This window comes from Nicotiana tabacum, chromosome 12 (assembly GCF_000715075.1).
Source record: "Nicotiana tabacum cultivar K326 chromosome 12, ASM71507v2, whole genome shotgun sequence".
Taxonomy (NCBI): domain Eukaryota; kingdom Viridiplantae; phylum Streptophyta; class Magnoliopsida; order Solanales; family Solanaceae; genus Nicotiana; species Nicotiana tabacum.
Genome location: NC_134091.1, coordinates 6,396,002 through 6,419,893, shown reverse-complemented (window position 1 = coordinate 6,419,893; position 23,892 = coordinate 6,396,002). Strand labels below are relative to the sequence as shown.

General features: G+C 36.9%; 2 protein-coding genes across 6 annotated transcripts; both read right to left on the bottom strand.

Annotated features, from left to right (window-relative positions):
• Positions 1-13,570: 13,570 nt before the first annotated feature.
• Positions 13,571-16,536, bottom strand: LOC107782177 (uncharacterized). 4 transcript variants are annotated; one of them, XR_012697182.1, is made up of 4 exons: positions 15,854-16,536; positions 15,610-15,709; positions 14,177-14,492; positions 13,571-14,058 (listed from the first exon to the last, which is right to left on the bottom strand). XR_012697182.1 is itself a non-coding variant. In XM_016603032.2 (3 exons), exons 1-3 carry the CDS (start codon positions 16,261-16,263, stop codon positions 14,355-14,357), a joined length of 648 nt encoding a protein of 215 aa, XP_016458518.1. In that variant the 5' UTR covers positions 16,264-16,536; the 3' UTR covers positions 13,571-14,354. The 4 variants fall into 4 exon arrangements, 3 of the variants coding, with proteins under 3 accessions (XP_016458518.1, XP_075082197.1, XP_075082196.1); XM_016603032.2 differs by having other exon boundaries at positions 13,571-14,492; XM_075226096.1 differs by lacking the exon at positions 14,177-14,492.
• Positions 16,537-16,692: 156 nt separating this feature from the next.
• On the bottom strand, positions 16,693-21,967 carry LOC142161627 (tRNA (carboxymethyluridine(34)-5-O)-methyltransferase-like). Of its 2 annotated transcripts, none has more exons than XM_075226094.1 (3): positions 21,601-21,967; positions 18,072-19,179; positions 16,693-17,235 (listed from the first exon to the last, which is right to left on the bottom strand). In XM_075226094.1, exons 2-3 carry the CDS (start codon positions 19,148-19,150, stop codon positions 17,148-17,150), a joined length of 1,167 nt encoding a protein of 388 aa, XP_075082195.1. In that variant the 5' UTR covers positions 19,151-19,179; positions 21,601-21,967; the 3' UTR covers positions 16,693-17,147. The 2 variants fall into 2 exon arrangements, with proteins under 2 accessions (XP_075082195.1, XP_075082194.1); XM_075226093.1 differs by lacking the exon at positions 21,601-21,967 and adding an exon at positions 19,756-21,542.
• Between the last annotated feature and the right edge of the window lie 1,925 nt (positions 21,968-23,892).

The window sequence follows — 23,892 nt, the reverse complement described above, 5'->3', positions numbered from 1 at the left end:
CTCACCAAAATTTCAAGACAAATTGCCATGTCAATTTCTCATCAAGGCCATATGATATATTGATATTATCTTGCAAATTCTCACCAAGGTCTTGTAGAAATTTTCCTATAAATAGTATACACTTGTTTAAAAATGGAATTCTATGTTTCAAGGCCTTAAAAACCTCTTTTAGCATTACCTCGATTTGCATGCGTCGTCCGGGTGCGTAGCCGAAAAGCCTAAATGTGAAAATCTATGAAAAATGATAAATTTTAACTATAAAATGAATTAATTTGATTTCGGTCAATATTTTGGGTAACCGGACCCGGACCCGTGATTGGACGGTCCCGGAGGGTCCGTAGGAAAATATGGGACTTGGGCGTATGCCCGGAATCGAATTCCGAGGTCCCAAGCCCGGGAAATGAATTTTTGGAGAAAATTATTTTCTGAAATTGTTTAAATGATTTGGAAATGAATTTTGATTAGAACGTGTTGGTATCGGGCCCGTATTTTGGTTTTGGCACCTATTACAGGTCTTATATATGATTTAAGATAATTCTGTGAAGTTTGGTAAGAAACGGAATCAATTTGACATGATTCGGACCTTAAATGCAAATTTGATGTTTAAAGAAGTTTTGAAAAATTTCATTGATCTTGAGGTCTAATTCGATGTTCATGATGTTATTTTAGTGATTTGAGTACACGAATAAGTCCATAGGATGTTTTTGAGGTTGTGTGTATATTTGGTTTGGAGCCCCGAGGGCTCGGGTGAGTTTTGGATAGGCCACGGGGTGGATTTTTAGACTTAGAAAGTTGCAGAAATTTTGCTGGTGTGATCTGGCCTGCAGGCTTCGCATTTGCAAAGCCTGGCTCGCAAATACGAAGGCTGGATCACAAATGCGAAACCAGCCCAGGCCTGTCTTGCTCGCAAATGCGAGGCTTTGATCGCAAATGCGATTAGTCCTGTTTCAGCCTTGAGTCGCAAATGTGACTCCCCTCTCGCAATTTCCAACTCGCGAATGCGAGGGTCCCTTTCGCAAATGCGAAAGTCCAGCTTCCCTAAAGGTTCGCAAATGCGAACCCTGTTTCGCATTTCCTAACTTAGCAGAGATCGGGGTTCGCAATTGCGAACCCCTGTTCGCATTTCCCATACCTGCGAGCTATAACTTTATACTTAGACGATTTTAAACCCATTATTCACATCTTTTCAAAACGCAAACTCCTTTGGTCGATTTTCCAAGAACAACTCTACTTCCAAATTGATTGTAAGTTAATTTTAACTTATTTTCTTCAATCATTAACATCTTTTAACATAATTTCAACTTAAAATTAATGATTTTCATTGGGGGGGGGGGGAATTGGGTGTTTTGGGTAGAACCTAGGTTTTTCAAAACTTGGGGATTTGGACCTCGATTTGAGGTCCGATTTCAAACAAATTATATATTTGGGTTCGTGGGGGAATGGGTAATCGGGTTTTGGTTCGAACCTCGGGTTTTGACCATATGGGCTCGGGGGCGATTTTTGACTTTTTGGGCAAAACTTTAGAAAAACTCATTTTCATGCATTGGGGTTGATTCATTTAGCGTTTATTGATGTAATTAAGTAACTTGTGGCTAGATTAGAGAGAATTGGTGGTGGAATCAAGGGGTAAAGCTATAATTGAAACGTGAATTGTGTTTGTGGCATCGAGGTAAGTGTTTGGTCTAACCTTAGCTTGAGGGATTAGGAGTTGTGTCTTATTTGCTACATGTTAATTGTGGAGTATGACGTATAGGCATGGTGATGAGTATCTATACGTTGGTGTCAAGCATACCCGTGAGTCTTGTATTATAATTGTTATGACCCTGTTGTGGTTTATTCTGCTTCATATGTCATTATCACCATTGCTCCCTTGTCGGGATGTTTGTTTGATATTAATGATCCCTTGCCGGGATGTTTGTTTTGATATTATTGTTCCCTTGCCGGGATGTTGTTGAAATATCATTGTTCTCTTGCCGGGAAGTTGTTATATTGCTTTTGTTCCCTTACCGGGATTCCTTGTGATTATTGTTGGCTTGTAAATGGGAGTGTGTAGTACACCTACCACAAGATAAATGAAATGGGAGCGAGTGGTACGCCTACCACAAGATAAATAAAATGGGAGCGGGTGGTACGCCTACCACAAGATACATAAAATGGGAGCGGGTGGCACGCCTGCCACGAGATACATGAAATGGGAGCGGGTGGCACACCTGCCACGAGATACAAGAAATGGGATCGGGTTGCACCCTTGCAACAAGATGTGAAAAGAAAGTGAAATTTGCCTTTGTTTTCCTTATTCTTGTTAGTGGTTGATTTTGATTCCTTTATAATTCTCTTGATATTCTGTTTTACCTGTTATTCTCCGAAGCATGTTTCCCCCTCCTATCTTTATTTGTTTATTTCTGTATTTCTTTTCCGCTGTATATATATTTGAACTACACAGGTTTATTTGGTAGTCTGGTCCTAGCCTCGTCACTACCTCGCAGGGGTTAGGCTGGACACTTTCCAGCACATGGGGTCGGTTGTGTGATACTACACTCTGCACTATGTGCATATCCCGAAGCAGCTTTTGGACAATAGCTTGGAGGCTTCCTTCAGTCCATCCGGAGACCCAAGGTAGACATGCAGGCGTCCGCAGGCCCTGGCGTCTCCCTCCGTTCCTATTTCCTGTTTCATTTTCCTTTTATTCAGAAACAATGTACTGTTATTTCTTCAGACTTTGTATGTAGCAATCTTAGACAGTCCGTGACACCAGGTTTTGGGTGGTTAAGGCTTTAGTATTTGTAATAGATGCAGTTTTCATAAATCTTATTGTTGTCTTCCGCTTAAATTTGAATTTCCGTTGTTACCACATTATCGTCATATATTTGTTAAAAAAAATAATTGGTTAATGAAGTAATTAGATTAAAGGTTTGGCTTACCTATCTCACATTAGTAGGCGCTATCACGACTCCCAAGGGTGGAAAATCCGGGTCATGACATTTGTAGAAGAAAGAACATCCCACTTTGTATCCAATTTCCTATTTAGTTTTTCTTAAGTTCTTAAGAGAAAGAAAAGAGTAATCTTGGTCTCTTTCTCTAGTCTCTCTTTGTAGTAAAAAATTCTTAGTCTTTTAAAAGTATTTTTTAGCTTTTCTTACTTCATAATAGAGTAATTTGTTTTTTGTTGGGATAGTTGATGAAGCTTGATATAATTATAATACTATCTCAGTTTCAATACATTCTTGGCCTGAAACTCTATTTACATTTCATATTGTGATAGAATGGTGATTTTTTTATCATTATTATCACATTTACATATTTTATATCTAAGTTATTCTTATATTAATTTTGTAATTCTCAAGGAGCAAAATTAATATATAATAACTGATGAATAGAATATTAGAGTGAAAATAATTTTTAGTAAGATTATTATTTCAAGTCTGTAATCTTGCTTTCCTCGGTTTTAATTCTCACGGAGGAATTGTTAAAGGTAAGATTATTGATTTTCTAGTAAAAATATTCTCACGAAGTTTTACTACACTTGAGCACATAATATTAGAGTCAAAATAATTTTTAGTAAAATTATTGTGTCAAGTCTGTAATCTTTCTTTCCTCAGTTTTAATTCTCACGGAGAAATTATTGAAGGCAAGATTATTGATTTTCTAGTAAAAATATTCTCACGAAGTTTTTACTACGCTGGAGCACAATTCAGGCAAGATATTTCAGTTTAATCGTCACTAGTTTTAAATCAATTAATTGACATAACCTCGCTGAGTGTTAATTATTTATTTATTTCTTAGCATAAAAATATAATTGTATTAGCAATAAGCAATTATTCTTTAGAGAAATAAGTATGAAACTGAGATTTTATTGTAATGATATATCAAGTGAATTCAACGATTCCCAACTCTTTTTAAATATAAACTTTTCAGAAGAAATTTGTCTTAATTTATAATTTCAAACACACCTTTCATCAATTTGATTCTCTCAAATAGTAGTCAAAATATTACAAGTTTGTAGCTTAGATTATCCAATCTCTATGGGACGATATCATAAACTATACTAGAATTTGACAGAGTACGAGCAGAAAATCCTATACACACAAGCTTCGTCAGAAGACGTCTGACTGCCATTATAAAACTAAAGGCCTCCAAATACTTCGAAAATATTTCGAAACGAACCGGTTAATCGGGCTACCCTCGGCATAAGCAAAGGAGCTTCGATAATATCAGCTCCGAACAATATAAAGGCTTCGAAAACAATCAGCCTTCGATAAAAAGGTTTCGAAAACTCAACCTTCGAGCGAACCTCCCGAGGTACTCAGCTATCGTCACATATCGACTCATAATCGAGGTTCTCGTTTGAGCCGTCGAAGAGTCGGACGAACATAAAACATGCCAAGGTATAATCAAAACTTCAAAAGTCTTTAGCCGAAATGAGGGAAAACAATAGCCATATTAGAGGTCGCATCGACCCAATCTAAAAAGAGCCTAAGGGCCAATGCGTAAGAGCCTAAGGGCCAGCCTAAAGAGCCTAAGGGCCAATGCGTAAGAGCCTAAGGGCCAGCCTAAAAATCCTAAGGTCTAATGCGTAAGAGCCTAAGGTCCAGCCTAAAAGAGCCCAAGGGCTACCCGAGTTCAAGCAAGCTCTCAATCGGGGACTACTAATAAAGCCTCAGGGATATATTTGTTCCAAGTTCGAGCAAATGCTCACTCAATTATTAAGCTCAAAGGTTGCCCAAGTTCGAGTCAGGTCTCACTCAGGGACTATCTATAAAACCTTAAAGCTATATTTATTTTAAGTTCAGCCAAATCTTCACTCAAGTAAGGGCTACCCGAGTCCGAACGAACCCTCACTCGGGGACTTTTGGTAAGAGCCTAAAAGTTATCCCGATTTTCAGATAAGCAAGCGAACGCTCACCTAGTTGTTGAGTCCAAAGGCTACCTGAGTTCAAGAAAATTCTCACTCGGAGACTATCAACAAAGCCTAAAAGGGGCATATTTCAAAAATCGAGACATGGCCCCTAATCAGTTAAAAACCTGAGGGTTTATTATGTTCGGAGTCCAGTACCAGAGCTAATAGTTAGAGTCATACACTTGGAATCAAAGGCAAATCAAAGGCAAAATAAAGAAATTCTTATATTTAAAAGACATATTTATAAGAGCCCCTAAGAGAAGGGGACAAATAAATGCCTAATCTGCCGCCGGGGTCACTTGACTGGACGGAGCTTCCTCGAAAGTTGTGCCCTCAACGGTTTGGCTCTCGACCCTTGGCACATCAACGGCCTCCTCCTCAGGGATTTCCCCTTCACCCGCTAGCTGAACCACTAACTGAACCATCGTCAGAAGAAAGCTGAGCTTCTAACTCTTCCTCTAAAGCCTTCACCTTCTTGATCTCAGCAGGTAAATCAATGCCTCATGCGTATGCATCCTTGAGAGCCTATCTCCGAGACTTCAATCGGGCAAGCTCCAAGGCTCGGGTCAGTCCAAGCTCGACCTCTTCTGATACCTTCCTGGTTCAAACATTTACAGCAGCATAATCTTTTCGATACGAGGACATGAGCGCATCGGATTCAGATTTGGCTACAGATAGCGCGGCGACCGATTCAGCATAGAGATCCTTATACTTACTACTATCCGCCCTCGTGTCTCAAAGATGATGCTCAGTCGAGGTCAACCTCTCCTGAAGGGCATCTTTCCCGGAGGCTGTCTCATCCACGCGCTGCTTGAGTCCGAGAATCTCAGTATCCCTGGCTCCGAGCCCCTCTCCAGGGCATCTTTTTTCTCAAGCTGCAAAATATCAACCCAAAAGTGTTAAGTGCCGAAGTCAAACTAGCGCAAAAATAAAGGCATGCGAAGACTGTATTACCTGCTCGTCAAGATCGGTCCATTCTCGAGACACCGCCTCCAGAAGAGCTTGAAGGTTATGAAGTTCTTCCTCCCTTTTTTTCTAAAAGAGCTCTAAGCTCGTCAGCCTCTGACGAGAGCGTCCTGCATTCTTCCTCATAGCGGGTTGACTCAGCTTGCGACTTAGCAACGACTCGATTATAAAGCACTATGGCATGAAAGAATAAAAGAACAAAATCAGGAAAAATAAGGATCGAAGCTCGGAGCATAGTCGACGGCAAATCACCTATTTGCACAGCCTCTCGACTTCCTCGAGAATGAGTGAAGTGTTAAGTTCGGGATTTTCTTTAACCCTAGTAAAGAACCCTTCAAGCAAGTCATTTTCCCTAAGTGGTTCCCCCGCATCAGAAGTATTTCTATTTTGGGCATCCTGTATCTCCCTCGGAGATAATGCGGGATCCAACGGAGAATCACCAACATCAATAACCCCGGCTAGATCGATCGGGGCCTTACCTTTCCTCCGGGGAACCTCAGAGTTGGGGCCACTTAACTCATCTACCGAATGCCCCTCAGCTCGAGAAATGTTCTGGCCGTCGATCGGCCTAGGGACATCATCTGACCCACCCTCAAGAACCCCTTCGGCCCGAGGTGGGATAACACCGGCAACCTCCAGTTTGGAAGCCTTCGGCTCAACAGCCATCAGATCAACAAAGTCCGAAGGAGACGCACTTCCTCCTCCCTGGGGCACCTGTAGGGAGTCACCCTTCTCTTTGCCCCCGGCTCGAGGCCTTCCACTACTTTCGAAATTAGGGTCGCTGAATCAACCTTAGTTTTTTTAGCTTTTTCCTTTTTCGGCTTCGAGGATTCGGTCGATAATTTTCTCTTTATCTTTTTCTCCTTAGCAAGACTTGTGGTGTCCTTCTCCCCGGAGGAGCTTTCCCTCATCAAAAGGGCATCCCCCAGGCCTGTACAAATGCAAAAGGCAATACCTCCTGTAATGAGCTCAGGTACGATAGAAGAAAAGACTCACCGTGGTTTTTTGCTTCCCATCGGGCCTTGGCCAGATCGCACCATACACACTTATCATACAGGTAGATCGAATCGAGCCGGAGAACCTAGCCCGCAAGATCCTTAACCGCGCCAGGGTACTACTCAACAACTGCACCAACGAAAGAAGTTAGTTCAGTAAGGAAAATGGTCCAATGAAAAAAAATAGTTAACCAACGTGTTCACTTACGATTCATGTTACATTCCTCGGGGAATGGCATCCTTTCAGCAGAATTAAATCTTAAGTCCTAACTCGGACAAAGCAACTCATCCACCCCATGTCCTTTCTTTCATCGGTACAAGCAAAGAAAACCTTCGAAGCCCGATGTTGAAGCTTAATCAGGCTGCCTCGATACAGTCGGGAGTTGTACATCCTAATCAGATGGTCAAGGGTAAAAGGTACCTCCTCAGCCATGTCTGCAAAATGCCTAATCATGTAGACAACGTGCCAGAATGATGGATGAATTTGACCGAGCGTCACCCAGTATTTACCACAAAAATCAAGGATTATGGGGTCTATCGACGACGAGGATGGTTCTACCGGACCTATGGTAAAAGTAAGGAAGCCGGGTTTGTGAGTCGTTATATCTTCCTCCCGAGAGGGTACCTCCACCTGCACCGCCTCTCCCCAGCAATAGTCAGATTTCACCTTCCCGATGTTGGTTATTAGACTAATGTATCGGGACATGGGTTCGCACCACCCCAGTTTCGAAGAAAGCTTGTCAACCGTAAAATCGGAGGATGTCTCACACGACCCGGGCATGAATTCTTCAAGACTAGGAGGTGTTATGGCCTTGCCCTTAGACGAGCGTGTAGACGAAGAAGATTTATCGCCTTGGGGAACGGTTCTAAAGGTCTTTGCCATTTCTACCAAAAAATTTCAGAGGAAAAGAGCAAAAACGAGCGCATGGAAGAAATAAGTAGAGCTTTTTAAAGTTCGAAGATGAGATGAAAAGTAAGGAGTGAAGGATTGGAGTATTTATAAGAGCCAGTGGTGCACATTGGGGAAAGACCAAGGACGGCCAACCGTCATAATCAATTCAAGGCTTTTCAATAACCGTGTGAACGTGACTTTAGAACATCCCTTTTTGTCACATCAACCGCTCGCGTGACGTAACTGACATAATGATGGATGCATCGAAGAGCTAAAGAATTCAAATTGTTCCTTGTTATTTCATTCCAAGGAATGCGGGAACTATATGTATACGGTTAAAATCAGGGAAGCCCGATTTTAAGGCTTCGATGGAATTTCCAAGCTCGGCCTCGATGGGATCGAAGACAGCCCGAGGCTCATCCTCGAAGCACTCGCCTCGGCAGGGCATATCCAAGACCCGCGATGACGCACCTCGAGGCAGCATGTAAGCCCATAACCGTTATGAAAGGGTGGAAGGCTCCCGAGGGCACGTGATGAGGACTGACAAAGTCTGCAAAGAATAGTACAAATTCATACTGAGCCGTTATACAGTTGTACCAGTAGCATTTCCCTATTATGATTAGACAGGTACTATACATAGATCCCCCTCTCCTATATAAAGGGCACCCTAGTCATCTTGTAGAGATGATTCAGATTATACACAACATATTGAATACAATACAACATTCTCGGCTCTTATCTAACACTATTGTTCTTCACATTTATAGTTTATTCTTTCATTGTTCATTTATTGTTCTTCATTTATTGCTCATCATTAACCACAAAAGGCCATCTTTAAGGCCCTCATTATCATTGATTCTTCATCAATTGTTCGTTACCCTTAGCCTCATCTAGACCTCGAGACCCTTCTCCAGCTAGCTCAAGGCCCTCCTCCAGCTAGCTCGAGGCCCAGCCTTGTAACCTTATTGGTTTGTATTTTTTATTTTCATCACTCACACTTAGCATCTATTGCCTTACAACTAGTGTTAAGATAAATCACGTATTTTTAGAACCACAAAATTAAATATAATTGTAGTTACCATTTTCGAGGTAAACAACAATAGCTCACAAACTACACATGAGATGTAAACTGCACTAGGCAAGCCCGATACTAACTACTTTTTTTGCCCCTCCATTTTATGTAACTTCTTCTCTTTTTTTATTATTTATTGATAATTAATTATTTGTACTATCTTATTTTTGAAATTTGAACAAAAAAAAACTTACTTGTAGGATTAATTTCAGTCGACTTAAGGTTAATATATTATTATGTTTTGGTGGTTGTGAGATACAATTATCAAAAGAGCTAACTGGGCCTAACCTCATGGGCTATAAAGTTCAAAAGCCCTGACCTAATCAGTCAATTGAATGGACTTTCAAAATGTCAGCACAAAAATCCAAGTTCTAAAAGAGTTGGTAAAACAATATCTAGCCTAACTCTAACCAACAAATTAGTTATGTTGAGCCTAATCATTTATTGTTATGTGTTAGGAAACTTTATTACTCTTAATGATCATACAACAACAACAACCCAGTATAATCTCACTTAGTGGGGTCTGGGGAGAGTATTGTGTACGCAGACCTTACCCTTACCCTAGGGTAGAGAGGCTGTTTCCAAATAGACCCCCGACATCCTTCCCTCCAAGAACATGATCATTATTACTCTTAATGATCATGTTTAGTAAATTACCCTACTTACACAAGTTTTATTTACAAAATATTTGGCTTCAAATCCAGTATATGTGGCTTCAATCAAGTGATTTAATTACACTCTTTCCTTCTTTCTCCCCTCTCTCCCTTCCTCTCTTCCTTCCTATAATACAACTTAACCCATTTGAGTTGCTGCTAAAATTTGCACATGAATTGCTGCTGAAATTGAAAAACGCTACTTCAGTTGGTCAAAATCAAATATGACCAACACCAATTTTTAACTATAACATCACAGATGGGAATAGTTGATATAGAAATATGTACTCGTTTTAATAAGAAAACCACAAGAAAAATAAATTTCTAGTCTTACTAAACTATTTTTTTTCCTCCTCTCTTCCCTTCCTCTCCAGATTTTCCATTATTTTAAACTATTTCACTGATAAAATAGTTAAGCAACTACCACCAGCTCCAGCCCTCAAGATCATCAACAGTACTATTTTGCTCCACCCCTTAAGGCTCCCCCATTATTCTGTTAATTAAACTATTAGGAATGACGAGGGAATTTATAATAATAATAATACTTGAATGCCAAATGATTTCTGCTACGTAGTTGTTTTCTCCCATGTACGATGAAAAGGGAAGGTTCCAAGAAAGAAAAGAAAAGGACTTGGAAATTTCCTAAACTTAAACAAAAATCAATCCCATCACTGTTAACAAAATTTTGACATGGGTCCATTATTTGGAAGACTGTCCTCCACGGGACAAATTATGAGCAAAATGATTGACACTGAATCTGGGATTAGAGGAAAAATCTGTATATACAAAATCTAAAATTAAAGAGTACGTACTATTATGTTTGCTTACAAGCTGAGCATATTTTTAGGATTCAAAGGAACTAATCTATAACTTTTATACATTATTTCTATACAGTTAAATACAACTACAATATTATACAACTTAAATGTAATTTTTATACAAGTTTTATACAATATGTCTTTTGTATATTTTGTATCTGATTTATACATAGCAAAAACAAATTTCATACAACTAATTATATATTATACAACTTATCTACAATTTTCATACATTATTTCTACCTAGTTAAATACAACTACAATAACATACAACTTAAATACAAAATTTATACAATATGTCTTTTGTATATTTTGTATCTAATTTATACATAGTAAAAACAAATTTCATACAACTAATTATATGTTATACAACTTATCTACAATTTTTATACATTATTTCTACTCAGTTATATACAACTACAATATCAGACAACTTAAATATGATTTTTATACAATATTATTCAACTTTCATACAATAGTTAAATAAAAAATATATATAAATAACAGAATACAATTTTTCTACAATTTTACTACAACTTCGTAAATACAATTTTTCTTCTTCTTCTTCTTCGAGTTTCAATATGAAATCGGCCAAAATCAAGTCTAATCTTCACCAAAACACCTTCAAAATTGAGATATAAACTCCAAACCATATTCTCAATTGTTTGCAACAACACCCAATCCAAACAAATAATGATTTTTGAAAACCCAAATTCGAACTCAAAGCTTCAAAGCTTTTTAATGGCTGTCAATGGTGGAATTGCTGCTCTCTTTTTCTTTGCTTTACATTACTGAAATTAGGGATTGAGAGATAAGGAGAGACATAGAGAGAATCACAATTCTTTGCAATAACACTCAATTCAAACAAATAATATTTTTCGAAAACCCAAATTCGAATTAAAGGGAGACAAACGAAACAAAAAACTAAAATTTTTGTCTGACTTCGAATGTGTAGGTGACCAGCTAGATTGTGCAAAATATTGCAGTGAACTTACAAAACTTTGAACAACTAATAAATATTTTTGTTGATTGATCTTCGAACCATCAGTTAATGAACTTCAAAGCTTTTAGTTTCATAACATTAAATTAATTCAAAGTTTTTTAATGGTTGTCAATGGTGGAATTGCTGCTCTCTTGTGCAAGATACGTGGGGAGGGAGGTGGGATGTGGAGGGAGAAACGTGGGGGGAGTGGAAGATACATTAGAGTGATTTTAGGACACTAATTATTATCATTAATTCCCTTAAAATGTACATAAATAATAATTGGGTATATAAAATGTAATTATAGTAAAATTTGAATAGAGAGGATAATATAGTTCATATAGTGTATATGAATGTAAAAATCTCTATAAATGTTGATTGTTGGGAACCACACAAACCTTCTTAATTATCTTATAATAACTCCCAAATCTTTATATAACAACCTAGGCATTATTGGCCTTAATTTATATATTCGAACTTGGGAATATCGACCTTTTACAACCTTATATAAAATTTTGGAACATATGGCCTAATTTCATATTCTTATAATCAAGTCATTAAAGGGTTTCAACATTTATATGGAATTTATCAAAAAAAAAAACATTTTAAATTGTATACAATCTATCTTTCATAAAACCATAATTTGAAATTATGTAAAATTGAATACATATAATATATTTAACAAGATATTTATAAATATAAATAGTTTGCAAATCATGGTGTGATGCATAATTGTTCGCCCCCACAAATATAGTTTCGCATTTCAATTAACATTAGAAAGCATTCAAAGCCTATATTTTGAAAAAATAATCCTAATTTTGTTGAGCGTCAAATAACTCAACACGTCCCAACAAAGTCAATCTACCCCAATCATAATTTAACCATGCAATTTAGGGAGAAATTCAAAAATAGCCAGATTTACAACTGGTCGTTCAAAAATAGCCCAGTTTCAAAAGTAATCGAAATTTAGCCACTTTTCATATAAAGATAAATCTAAGCGAAAACACTGTTTAAAACCTGGAAAATACGCCAGTACATTATACTGGAGTTCCAGCATAAGTATGCTTGAACTCCAACATATTATACTGGAGTTCCAAGATAAGTATGCTGGAACTCCAGCATAATATGATGAAGTTCCAGCAAGTATAATTGTCCAGCATAATATACTGGAGTTTGGAGCACCGGTGCTTCAGTATATTGTACTGGAGTCAGCAAAGTATACCGGTCCAGCATAATATGCTGGAGTTCATACACAAGTGCACCGAATTCCAGTATATTATGCTGGACCGGTCTCTATTGCAGCAAAATAGTGACTATTTTTCATTGATTTCGTAAACGCTGGCTATTTTTGAATGACCAGCTCAAAAACTGGCTATACCGCGCTATTTTTACTGCAATTTATGGCTCAATTTATCCAATTCAACACTTGGGTATTGGCCTTAAGCCACTCAAATGCCTATACTCACCCAAAGCATTACCACTTTATTCATGGGTGCGGCTATCTATACCATTTATGGTTTTGCAAGATATCTACATACACCTAACCACTATTCTTTTTCTCTAATAATACCCAACAACCTCCATTGATACCCTCAAGCTATGATTCATCCATAATTTCACTGGAGTCGTAAGTAGGTATTCATGAATCAGTTTGACTCGATTTTTACCAAAACCAAAATACAAACTAACTCTTATCTAATTGATATTAAGTACTAAATGCTTAGATCTCAGTATGATTATGATTGTCCAAGTTGGAGAAAACTATGCTATGGAAGATTTTTAAAGTAGAGTGATCTTTCATAAGCAAGAAATTGCAACTGTTTTTTGCAAGCATTTTACTGGTGAAACATTTTTGTCCTTTAAGGAGGTTGGAAAAGAAAGTAACAAGGAAATTAGTGAAGCTGTTGGAAAAGCTATAAGTCAGGTTCAAAGGTTGACAGATTTTTATTATCATTTGGGTAAAAAAATTCAAGAGAAGGTTCTTAGTGATAAGAATGATAAGTTGCCGAGAAAAGTTTGTTTTGCCTTACGTTGCATGTATAGTAACAGGAAAATGAGTATGCTAGGCCAAGACTTTCCAGCCTTCTTCCACCTACAATGATACTATTAAATCCTTTCCCTTTTTCACAAAAATTCACCTACACCATTTTCATTGAGAATCATTGTGATTCTTGTTCAATTTTTAGATTTTGTATAGAGTAGTTAATTAGCTGGCTTATGAGATTTAAAGTCACTTTTAGACAACTCAACAAGTTCCCCACTAATAATAACTGAAACGATGACGGAAAAAATACATTGACGAAATCCTTCCATATATATTTTTCAACTAATGGGTAACATTAAAAATGTTCAAATATATATCACAAACATCTTGGACAAGAAAGCTACATTTTTTACCCCTGCTTTAGGTACTGTCTTATTTGATTTAACATGGTTAAGACTAGTAATTAAATTCATCTTCCCCTCCCACCCATGACTATATCATGGGCCTTTACTTTTGCTACCAACAATGCCTTAGAAAGTGCAGAGCGGTTACCTATAAAACTTGCTTTGGGAATAGCAGTTCAGTTGTGAGGTTTTAGCTTGTCTCGGAAATCTCCAGCTACCAGCCATAGAAGAGCTCCTTAGAGAATCGGGTCTATAATACCTGATGACAAACAGATTTTGCGCCCCCCAGGCGGGGCAGGTTGGTGAGAGCTAAATAGAAAAGGATATCACCTGTGCATATTCATCTTCTAATCATGGGTGTTTGCTTGGATGCAAAACCGTCACTCTTTCTAAAGCTGTATGAGAATATGGTAAGAGTAAAATAAAGATACTGTGGTTTCCATAAACAAAGCTAAAACCACGTTGACGCTATTTACAATTTGTGAATGTTAAACTTAGTTTTGACAACTTTACAAGCTTTTTCATCCAGGAGATTGATGTAGCTCAGAAGTATCCCTCCATTAGGACCAGAAAATTGAGTTGCAAGATTGTAAACTCAGAAATGAAGCCTGGATTAGGTTTTGCTAGTTTGGTATATATGTATTAGCAAATCACACAAGAAAGAAGACAATTCACAAATTTGTAGTCAGAATCAATCACTGAAATAGAACATATTTACCACTACATTTGAGAAAAATGAAAGAAACTCTATCAGGGTTTTAACTTGCACGTTATGTGAATGCGGCAAACTAGCAATAGAACTTGGAAGAGCATTGTCAAATGTATTTCTCTGCAAAGTAAAGAAAGAAGAGAAATCAAATGCAACAGCTTCATTGTAACTAATTACTTTCAAAATTTATTTACGAGAGAAAAACTAAAAAAGCATGGTTGCAACACATTATTAGGCCCAGTAGCAAAGAGTTCCATATAATAATGCTCAGTTATAATAGTTGCCAAAACATAAACCATCCAACAACGAACAACAACAACCCAGTATAATCCCACTTAGTGGGGTCTGGGGAGGGTAATGTGTACGCAGACCTTACCCCTACCCTTGGGTAGAGAGGCTGTTTCCAAATAGACCCCCGGCATCCTTCCCTCCAAAAACTTCCCACCTTGCTCTTGGGGAGACCCGAACTCACAACCTCTTGGTTGGAAGTGGAGGTTGCTTACCATCAGAGCAACCCCTCTTGTCTAAACAAAGCTGACACATCCTCTGAAATCCACAGAAGCAATTCCAAAAGATTTTAAAGAGATTGTAGCTACAAGGTTTCTGGACTCTCTATTCTTTGCAGTTCTTACTAAATTATGTCCCCTAATAAATTTTTCTCATCAGGTTCTGAAAAATTATAAGAAAGCTTAATAAAACCAAGGCCTCTCAGTTGAAATCCAAGAGAGAATTATCTACCGTACATAAAACACTTCTTCGGCTAACTCAATTTGTTACAAATTAGTATACGTAAGCAAGAAAACTCCATAAAGATTTATAAGAATCGCCTAGGCGTATTTGAGTTATGCCAGATCCTGCTTATCATAGATATCTCTTCATTGCGCATTACTGAGTTCGTTGTTCCCTAACATAAGGTCCTTTAATTTCTTTCAACAAACCACTGTATACATGTGAGAAAGCCAAAAAAAATGTAGACTTCAATAGAAAAGGAGATGTGGTCAGCAAGACTGGATAATGATGCATTTTACCCCTCACTAAAATTAGGCAATGGCATAATTCTCAACACAAACAAATATTAAATACAGAAAAGCTCAAGTCTTATGCAGACATGAAACCAATACTAAAAACTATGCCTCTATACCAATACTGGCGCATGTTCACTCTATATATATTCATACAAATATTTTTAATGCCAATATATGTTATGCTGAACTGAATCCAAAGAAAGAAACTATACCAATACTGGCACATGTCCACTCTCCATCAAAGTGCTAGATGACCCGGCTGAATCTACGCTCCAAACAGATTTGTTCAGTTGTTGGACTTGCTTGGATGCCCTACAAATTATAAAACCGAATCACTGAATACGGGCCATTGCTGGATAATCAGAGGCTTCAATGCCATGATAAATAAATTTCTTTCATTATATAGTATTGAGCACAGATCTATAATTATGATACATAAATAAAGGAAATACGCACCTTGAACCAGACATGTTCAAAGAAAACACAGATCGAACTTCCTTTGAAGAAGAAAGTGTAGCCAACAATCTTGCAAATGTTTCGAAAGTAGAGGCTTCGGCAGGAACTTCTAAACATAATGTGTTGTAACAGTATGCAATAATGCAGGCAACCCTTTTCTTGAGAAGTGCTATGCCTTTCTGCAGATCCTTGTGTGATTCTATCGAGTGCAGGGAAGCAGAAGCACAGTTGAAACTACTACTACTAGAAGAATCCAACCGAGGTTTTCTATCAGATTCCATTGAGGTAACTCCAAAGTCACTTGAACTTCCAGAATTACTGCAACTTCTGTTGTACCATGAAGCTTCCCCACCATACGAGCAAAAGTTTTGGCGTGGAATAAAAAGTGGATACTCGCTACTGCAATGCATGACTAACAGATTGTGCCGGGTCAGCTCACCTCGACTCTATTCCACTGAATACATGTTACCTTTAACCAGCACAAATACAGATAATTCTATCCATCACGAATAAGGCATATGGGAAGAAATCATCATTTTTTTGTCGCTGCTAGAATTTGTAGCTCGGTTTCCAAATAGTATAGTTACTTCATTGATTACTAAACCACTCTTTTGGGTGCATCTTTCTTTGCTTACTATTGAAGAGGTGACTAATAATGTTATGTATTTGAAAAAAGCCTAAAACCAAAATAACACTCTACGACTTCTCATTTGCTTATGGGAAGATAGATAAAAGCAGAATGCAAAATTGCCTGGTACTCAACTGGACTGAAAAATGTCAAAGATAAATACATGTAGAAACTTTAATAGTTGGACAAAAAGTCTAAAGTGCTAAATTGCTTACTTGGAGAACATTTTATGATTACTGTAATATAAGTGTTGTGAAATGCATTCAGTTCCCTTAAAAACACAGCCATAAATTTATTCAAGAGAATGCTATCTCCTAAAACTGAAGTAACTATTGGGATATCAAACCCCTTGGTCTCAGGCTTGTCACCCAAAATCTTTAAAAAAGAATTGTATTTTACAAGATACTGTCATGCATAACCACATCAGGCACGTGATAACACCAGGAATCCAGGATGAGAGATACAAGAGATACAGGCAACAACCGAGCGAGCAACGGAGAATGAAAAACTAGACATATGTTTCTGTTGATAACCTCCATAATCTGTAGAATACAATCCTTGCATCAAGACAATATCACCCTTTCACAACTAGGGTTATTGTCTTCAGGTAATAGATTTGACTTCGCCAAATGGAAGTGCAAGAATCATTTGAAAAGTTCAACACTATCATGATGTTTTCTCAAGAATGATGCACCAATTTGATTTGTCATAGAATCTATCAACGAGAATGGCATTATCCAGACCAGACACCAACCTATGGAAGAACAGAACATGTCAATTAGTGCATTATCCAGACCAGACACCAAACTATCGAAGAACAGAACATGTCAATTAGTGCAGCTCATTGTTACAAATTGGTCAAACTTCTAATTTTGCGAAACTACATAACAGAGAAGTACTGCCTCATCTTGCCGCTCCCCACCCCAAATACTCAAAAGCCTTTCCCTTCAGTCCATTGGGGGGGGGGGTGTATGAAAGAAGCAATAAAAGAACTTTAGAAATGACTCAGAGACAAACAAGCACAAGCCCTGCAATAAGGGAAAAAGAACCTATTTTTACTTATCAAGAAAAACTGATCAACTGGATTTGTTTTGTTTCGTTCATTCATCTATATGCATGCACTTCAGTTTATTGGGAGAGAACAGTAACACATCAAAATTACTTCTGAATAAGGATGAAAGAGACTCCTAGCATCGCATATAATGAGATAATCAGAACTCTAAAACTCATTGCTCTTTTGAGGTCAATACAATTTCAAAAGCTCACATGTGACCTCCCAAATATCATATGTTTTTAAGAGATTCAAACTCTATGAACATGTTATTGCCAGAGCATTGATTGTACACTAAATTTCTACTCAAAGAATGACACAAACTGTTTACACTTTCCTAGCCACAAAAAAAAACATAATGGATCATAATCAATTGCGAGAAGTGTAACGACATTCAGTCATCATGTTATAGATTATGAAATTTAACAACCATGATAAGCATTTGTTAACATATAGCGACTTGACAGAATGAAATTGGTCAAACAAGAAAATTAGGGGAAATTCTTTACTTTTCTTATATAAAATAAAAAACGAATTACCTTTCAAGTTCACCTTCACTAAAAACATGGTAATATCTATTATACACCACAGAGCCCTTCTTATCATCTTTCTTTGCCAAACCACTAGCTAAGGCAACAGCTGAAGCCCCACTTACTTCAGCTCGATGATAAGGTAAGTGCCAAGGAACAAAGAATTCCTGTTGCTCTGCATAACCTTTTCCAGATCCAGTAAGCAAAGAACGGCCTTTATCCTGAGAGGTTGAGTCCATAACTTCATCTGATTTTACTTTTGAAGACTTTGCATGTAGGTCTTTCAACTGCTCCCCAGCACCATTTTCCTCTGCTTCTGGGATGCTTTCAAGGGTGCGAGGAGATGAAGGGTTGCGAACTCGAGGACTTCCTGGTCCTATCCACTCTGCTATATACCTTTGGTTAAGTGGTGTCCATTTTTCAACTAACGACGTATCTTCTTGTTCCCGGGCCCAGACAGTAATTAAAATACACCCACCCTTTTTAACAACACGGACGAGCTCCTCCACCGCTTTCCTCCTCCTATCTTCAGTACTTAAGTGATGCAACACAGCAATAGAAATCGCTGCATCACCATAACCAGTCCTATATGGTAGGTTCACAGCGTCTGCAACCAAAACTTCATGTCCTCTATCTGCACATATATTAATAAGAGCAGCACTAATGTCACAGCCAATAAAGAAACAATCAGGATTTAACCCTAAGTATTTTCCATTTCCACATCCAGCATCTAAGATGAGTGAACCGGGAGATAATGAGTTCAAGAAAGCTGACACTTTAGGCCACTTTGCAAACCGAGTGGAACTGAAATGGGGAGCAATGGCATCATAAACACCATGGACATACTTCTTTTCGATTTCTGGGGTTGATTGAACATTTGAAGAACATTTTGCTCTGACAGACACAGGACGTAGAACTGGAGCCTCTCCCACATATTCTGATGTAAGCAAACTCGAGGCATTATCAGTTACAACTTCTTTCATTGTACTAAAACTTCTTCTACTGAAAATATTACCAACTATAATAGTAGAGTTAATATACACTCCTTTGAAACAAAATGAACTTGCCGTTCCAACACCAAAGAGCATCAGCTACAGAAATAGTACATGACAATAACCTGTTCAGACAAACGAAGAAAAGCAATAGCAACTGAGGTTCACAACAAAGAAATTTTCTTTTTGTTTCAACCAAGTAATCTTTCAATACATAAATGGAATATTTTCTTCACTCGGCTTACACTCTTAATATAATTAAAGCACCTTTCTTTCTTTTTGTTTCTTTTCATTTCTAAGTTTGAAACCTATACAAAAACATTCTAATCCATGACATAATAACATCTAACTCAAAGGACCTACTGCATACACTAACAGTAACTAGGATAGGATTTAACCTAATGGAGCAATTCGGGTTAAAGTAATAAGGATTAGAAAAGGGTATTTCTCTATTAAATTGACTTAAAGTTAAAACTGTAACGAGAAAAGAAAATCCCTTTTAGTACATTAGGATGATTTGGTGGATATATTGAACTTAAGACTTAAGTCCCAAAAACTAGAACTCCTAATTCTATCATAAATATTTATCTTTAATGAAATTAAACATACAAAAATCATTGTAAGTCAATTGCTAAATTACTTGGGAACAAGGGAATTTAGGGTTATTACACAGAAATGAGAAAGAGAAATTAGGAACTTACACAGCTGGGGATATTGGCCGGAGAAAGAGAGGAGAGAAGCAAGCGGTGGTGGTAATTCAATCGATCTATTGTGGCGTTTTTTGAAATTGGCGGGCCGAATATCCACTACTTGAGCTTTTTAGTCTCAACTGGGTTGCTATTCTAAGCATTCTATCTTAATCTACTAACAATGAAAACCCTAATTCAATTGATTTTAGTAATTTTTAGCAATGACTTGAATAATATATACATACTTCTATATTTTTTTTCACAAAAATAAAAATAAAATGTCATCTCATCATATTGTGACAATGATTATATCTTCGTTTTTAATGGGGTCAATATTTGCTAGGTGGGGTTTGGGAATTTGTTTCATCCTCTTTTAAAAATGTTTGAAAAGTAAAACCTACTTATAAAAAGAAAAACTTTACTGTATATTTTATCATTTGTGTCCATTTTTTTTCTTTTTGCTGTTGCACATTCACCAAAGTTCCAAACTTTTTAAGTGCAAAAGCTGGTCTAATGTCATTTTCGTTAAATAAGTACTCCTACGGTCCTACTACCTAATAAGTAGTTCAATGACTTTCAATGTTATTCTTGTTAAATAATGATAACCAATTACTTCATTATTTTTTACAGAGACCGCAGTTGACGCGAGCGAGGATTTCGTTAATTAGAGCATACGAGTTGTCACACCTCCTTTTTCCAAAGAATAGGGAGTTTTTCCAGTTAAAGTGACATTATTCGAAATGCGATTATTTATTTAATTAGAGTCGCCACTTGGAATAATTTATGATGTCCCAAGTCACCGGTTTATTTTAAATCCCAAATCGAGGAAATTTGAATCTGTTTTAAAGTCCGTGAAACCAGAAAACCTGATAAGAAATTTTGTTAACCCGGGAGAAGATATGAGGCCCTCCCGAGTTATGTGGTTTTGGCACGGTAACTCAACTATTAATAATTGGCCTAATTATCTTATTTATTACATGTTTAAACCTATTGTGCATTTTTACTTTCTAACCGCTTTTAATAGAATTTTAATTGCTTTTAGGATATATGGGATTTGTTTGAACAAGTCACGTTGTCGGGCACTCATTTGTTTTTTGTACATATTGTGAATCACGTCACGTAAAACGCACCCGCGATCTGCATCATGTTGATTTTAATTATTATTTGAAGTTGAGGTCGAGTCACGTGAATCGTTCACTCGAATTGGGGGGTATGTATCATGACTGTGACTCGGGAACCATACCCATAGCCACGATGATTTATGAATCGCGCCTAAAGAATACTACGATGTTTATGAATTATTTGATTTTCTTTCCTAGGTTTGAGATTATTAAAGGTCACACATTATGGAGAAGGAATTGTTGGAGTCAAAACTTGATTCATTCATAATGACTAAAGAGCTAAGTACAATTAATTCACGTCAAGAGTTTAGGATGATTGCCATGCCAAATCAAGTAAACTGTTTGGCATGAAACACACTGCTCCCAGACATGACACTAATATTCAGCCAAAGTTCAAAATTCACCCATATTCACAAATGATCAATTCATTAAATGCTATGATCACAGAAGGAAAATCTGAGCAGATTTGCAGCCATTATATAAGGATTCGATTATCCCCAAGCGAGAACAATGCGTTTCGACTAAAATGATCAACCAATTCACAGTAGGATTCCTAATCGAGAAGACAGATTTTAATTTATTCATGTTATGTTTCAAATTGTTTCATTGCCTTCAAACAAACTCCAAATTGGACTAGCAAAAATCAGGCATTGAGCAGTTCTAGAAAAATGAAATAAGGATTCGGCCATTTTAATCATTAAATAAAAGCATAATACAAGGGAGTTTGAAAACTAACCTGGTGGAACAAAGAAACCTCGAATAAACGGACTAAAGGCAGAGGCAAACTCGACCGAAGCTCAGCAGTTCCCGAAATAGTAAAATCAGCGGAATCGAACAGAGATTTGAGTTTAAAACAAACTCTCAGCTCCGAAACAAGCTCTACAGCTCCAATAAGCTCCGAAATCCCCAGAAAATGTGAGAGAAGACAAGGATTGAAACTCAAAATCAGCTTTGCAATTTTTGAATTTTAGCTCTAAACTTTGTAACTTCAGCGTGTGTGTGTCAAGGAAGAGTGTGTATGAGCGAGAGAGTGACGAAGGGGAGGCGGGCAGCTTGGTTTCTATGGGGTGACGGCTAGGGTTCAGAAAAATCGGGGGAGGGATCCGTCTCTTGAGAATGAAAGAAAGGAGTTGTTTAAACCAAACGACGTAGTTTGGCCGGAAACTGCGTCGTTCGGAGGTGGGTGGGTGGATATTATTGGACCGGATATTTGGATGGGTGTGGGTATTTGAGACATTGGGCCATCGATTTTTTGGGCCCAAATTAATGTGCAGAGGAGGCAAGTCCAGCTCTTTTCTTTCTTTTCAATTCAATATTAAATTTTTGCAAACTCTAGCCATTTTAGACTCAAACTTTAATTGAATCTAATTTTTGTATGGCTACAATATTTATTTATTTTACCTATGATGGACTAATATAACTAATTAACTAATTAACTAACCTAAAATGCAATTTGCGATTTTGTATTTAACTAATGCATCTAATGATGAAATTAAATCCTAAAAATGCAACTAAAGTGTTAGAATGCAACAAAACAAAAGAAAAAATATTTTGTGACATTTTGTGATTTAAGCTACTCCTAATTAGGATTAAAAAAAATGCAAAAATGTAATATATTGCAAAAAATAAATAGAGAAAATTTCTCTAACAATCCTACAAAATTCTAAAACAAGTAGAAAACTATTTTTGACCTTTTCAGGAGCGATTTTATACGTCGGGCAAAATTTACGTGCCCACAGTATTCGTTACTCAAAAGTCACTTTTATTTCTTTTGTTACACAAAAAATATTTTATTTTGCTCTAGGTACCACAAATGTCACCTTGGCCAAATTTTATAATACTTTTACTTGAAAGTCTATTTTACCCTTGTTCATTACTTGAGTAATGAACACAAAGTTGAATGACGTAATAAAAAAAAGGAAAATAATTTTTGATTAATGAACACAAAATTGAATGATTACCCATAAAAATTACTCATTAATATGGTAAAGTTCAAAGCATTTGTGTTTTTTTTATTCGTGGGAGAGTCGTCTTTTTTGGTTTCTTCCCCCTCGTTATAAGACATTAATTATGAATGGAGAATTGGAGATCACCAAAAATCTTGCATCTACTTATTTTGAAAATAGTGGGTATATATGTGTATTAAATTCTATAGTTTGAACAGGAAACTTGGGTGACTTAGCACATCAGCATCTCCCTCCCAATATTTTGAAAACTGAGTTTCGCATTCATTGTTATACTTGTACAGGTATCGAGCATTTTGGTAGTCTATTATTTATTGTTAAATAGTCATAGTAGTACTTCTTTTGATAACTGAGTTGGCATTCACATAGCTAGTATTTTGTTTAAAATTACTTGAGTTCTTATGTGATTTAAAAAAATATTTAACAATTACTTCATAGAAGAACCCAACTGTAGGTAAGTAATTATATTGCATATATGCGTTGCCAATCTAAAAAATAAGTTGAATAGCATATTAGAATCGGCCAATATATAGAACGTTGAGTTTGGCATAATCGTTGGTTATCGATGGGTATAAAGATTCTGTTGAAAGGTTGAATTTCGAGTGAAAATTTCGCTTTTTTTTTCCAACCGTTTAGTAAATGATTTGTTATTTCTTTTGAAACTGATGGATCATTTAGACCAAAATACATTAGGCCACCAAAAATTTAATAAATCATCGCAAACGTAATGTCACAGTCAAATATTTTATGAGCAATTGAGCAATATTAGACCCCAGTCTAACATTATTTGGAAGGGTAATTTTTAAAGGTTATATTTGCACAATTTTTTTTATAATAGGGACAAAATCTAAACAGTGGCCTAAAAAAGGACTCTTACGTAAATCAGCCGAATCCTGAATAGCATTGTCTATGGGCCGATTTAGACTGAATATCTTGAACCAGAGCCCACCAATGTATTCAAGTCCAAGCCTAGTCCAATAGAAGACTAATCAAATTATGTTCATGGGCTGGGTATTTAAGATTAGTTACCTCCTGTAGCAAAGGTTTATATCTAATTTATTTTA

Bases quoted from the DNA above. Each gene is read 5' to 3' on its own strand.
- LOC142161627 (XM_075226094.1), bottom strand. From the start codon at position 19,150: ATGCTCTTTGGTGTTGGAACGGCAAGTTCATTTTGTTTCAAAGGAGTG. The intron at 17,236-18,071 runs GTAATTCGTTTT...GTTCTTCCATAG, and splicing joins AGTGAAGGTGAACTTGAAAG to GTTGGTGTCTGGTCTGGATA.
- LOC107782177 (XM_016603032.2), bottom strand. From the start codon at position 16,263: ATGCATTGCAGTAGCGAGTATCCACTTTTTATTCCACGCCAAAACTTT. The intron at 15,710-15,853 runs GTGCGTATTTCC...TATAATTTGTAG, and splicing joins TTGAACATGTCTGGTTCAAG to GGCATCCAAGCAAGTCCAAC. The intron at 14,493-15,609 runs GTATAGTTTCTT...TTTACTTTGCAG, and splicing joins GTGGACATGTGCCAGTATTG to AGAAATACATTTGACAATGC.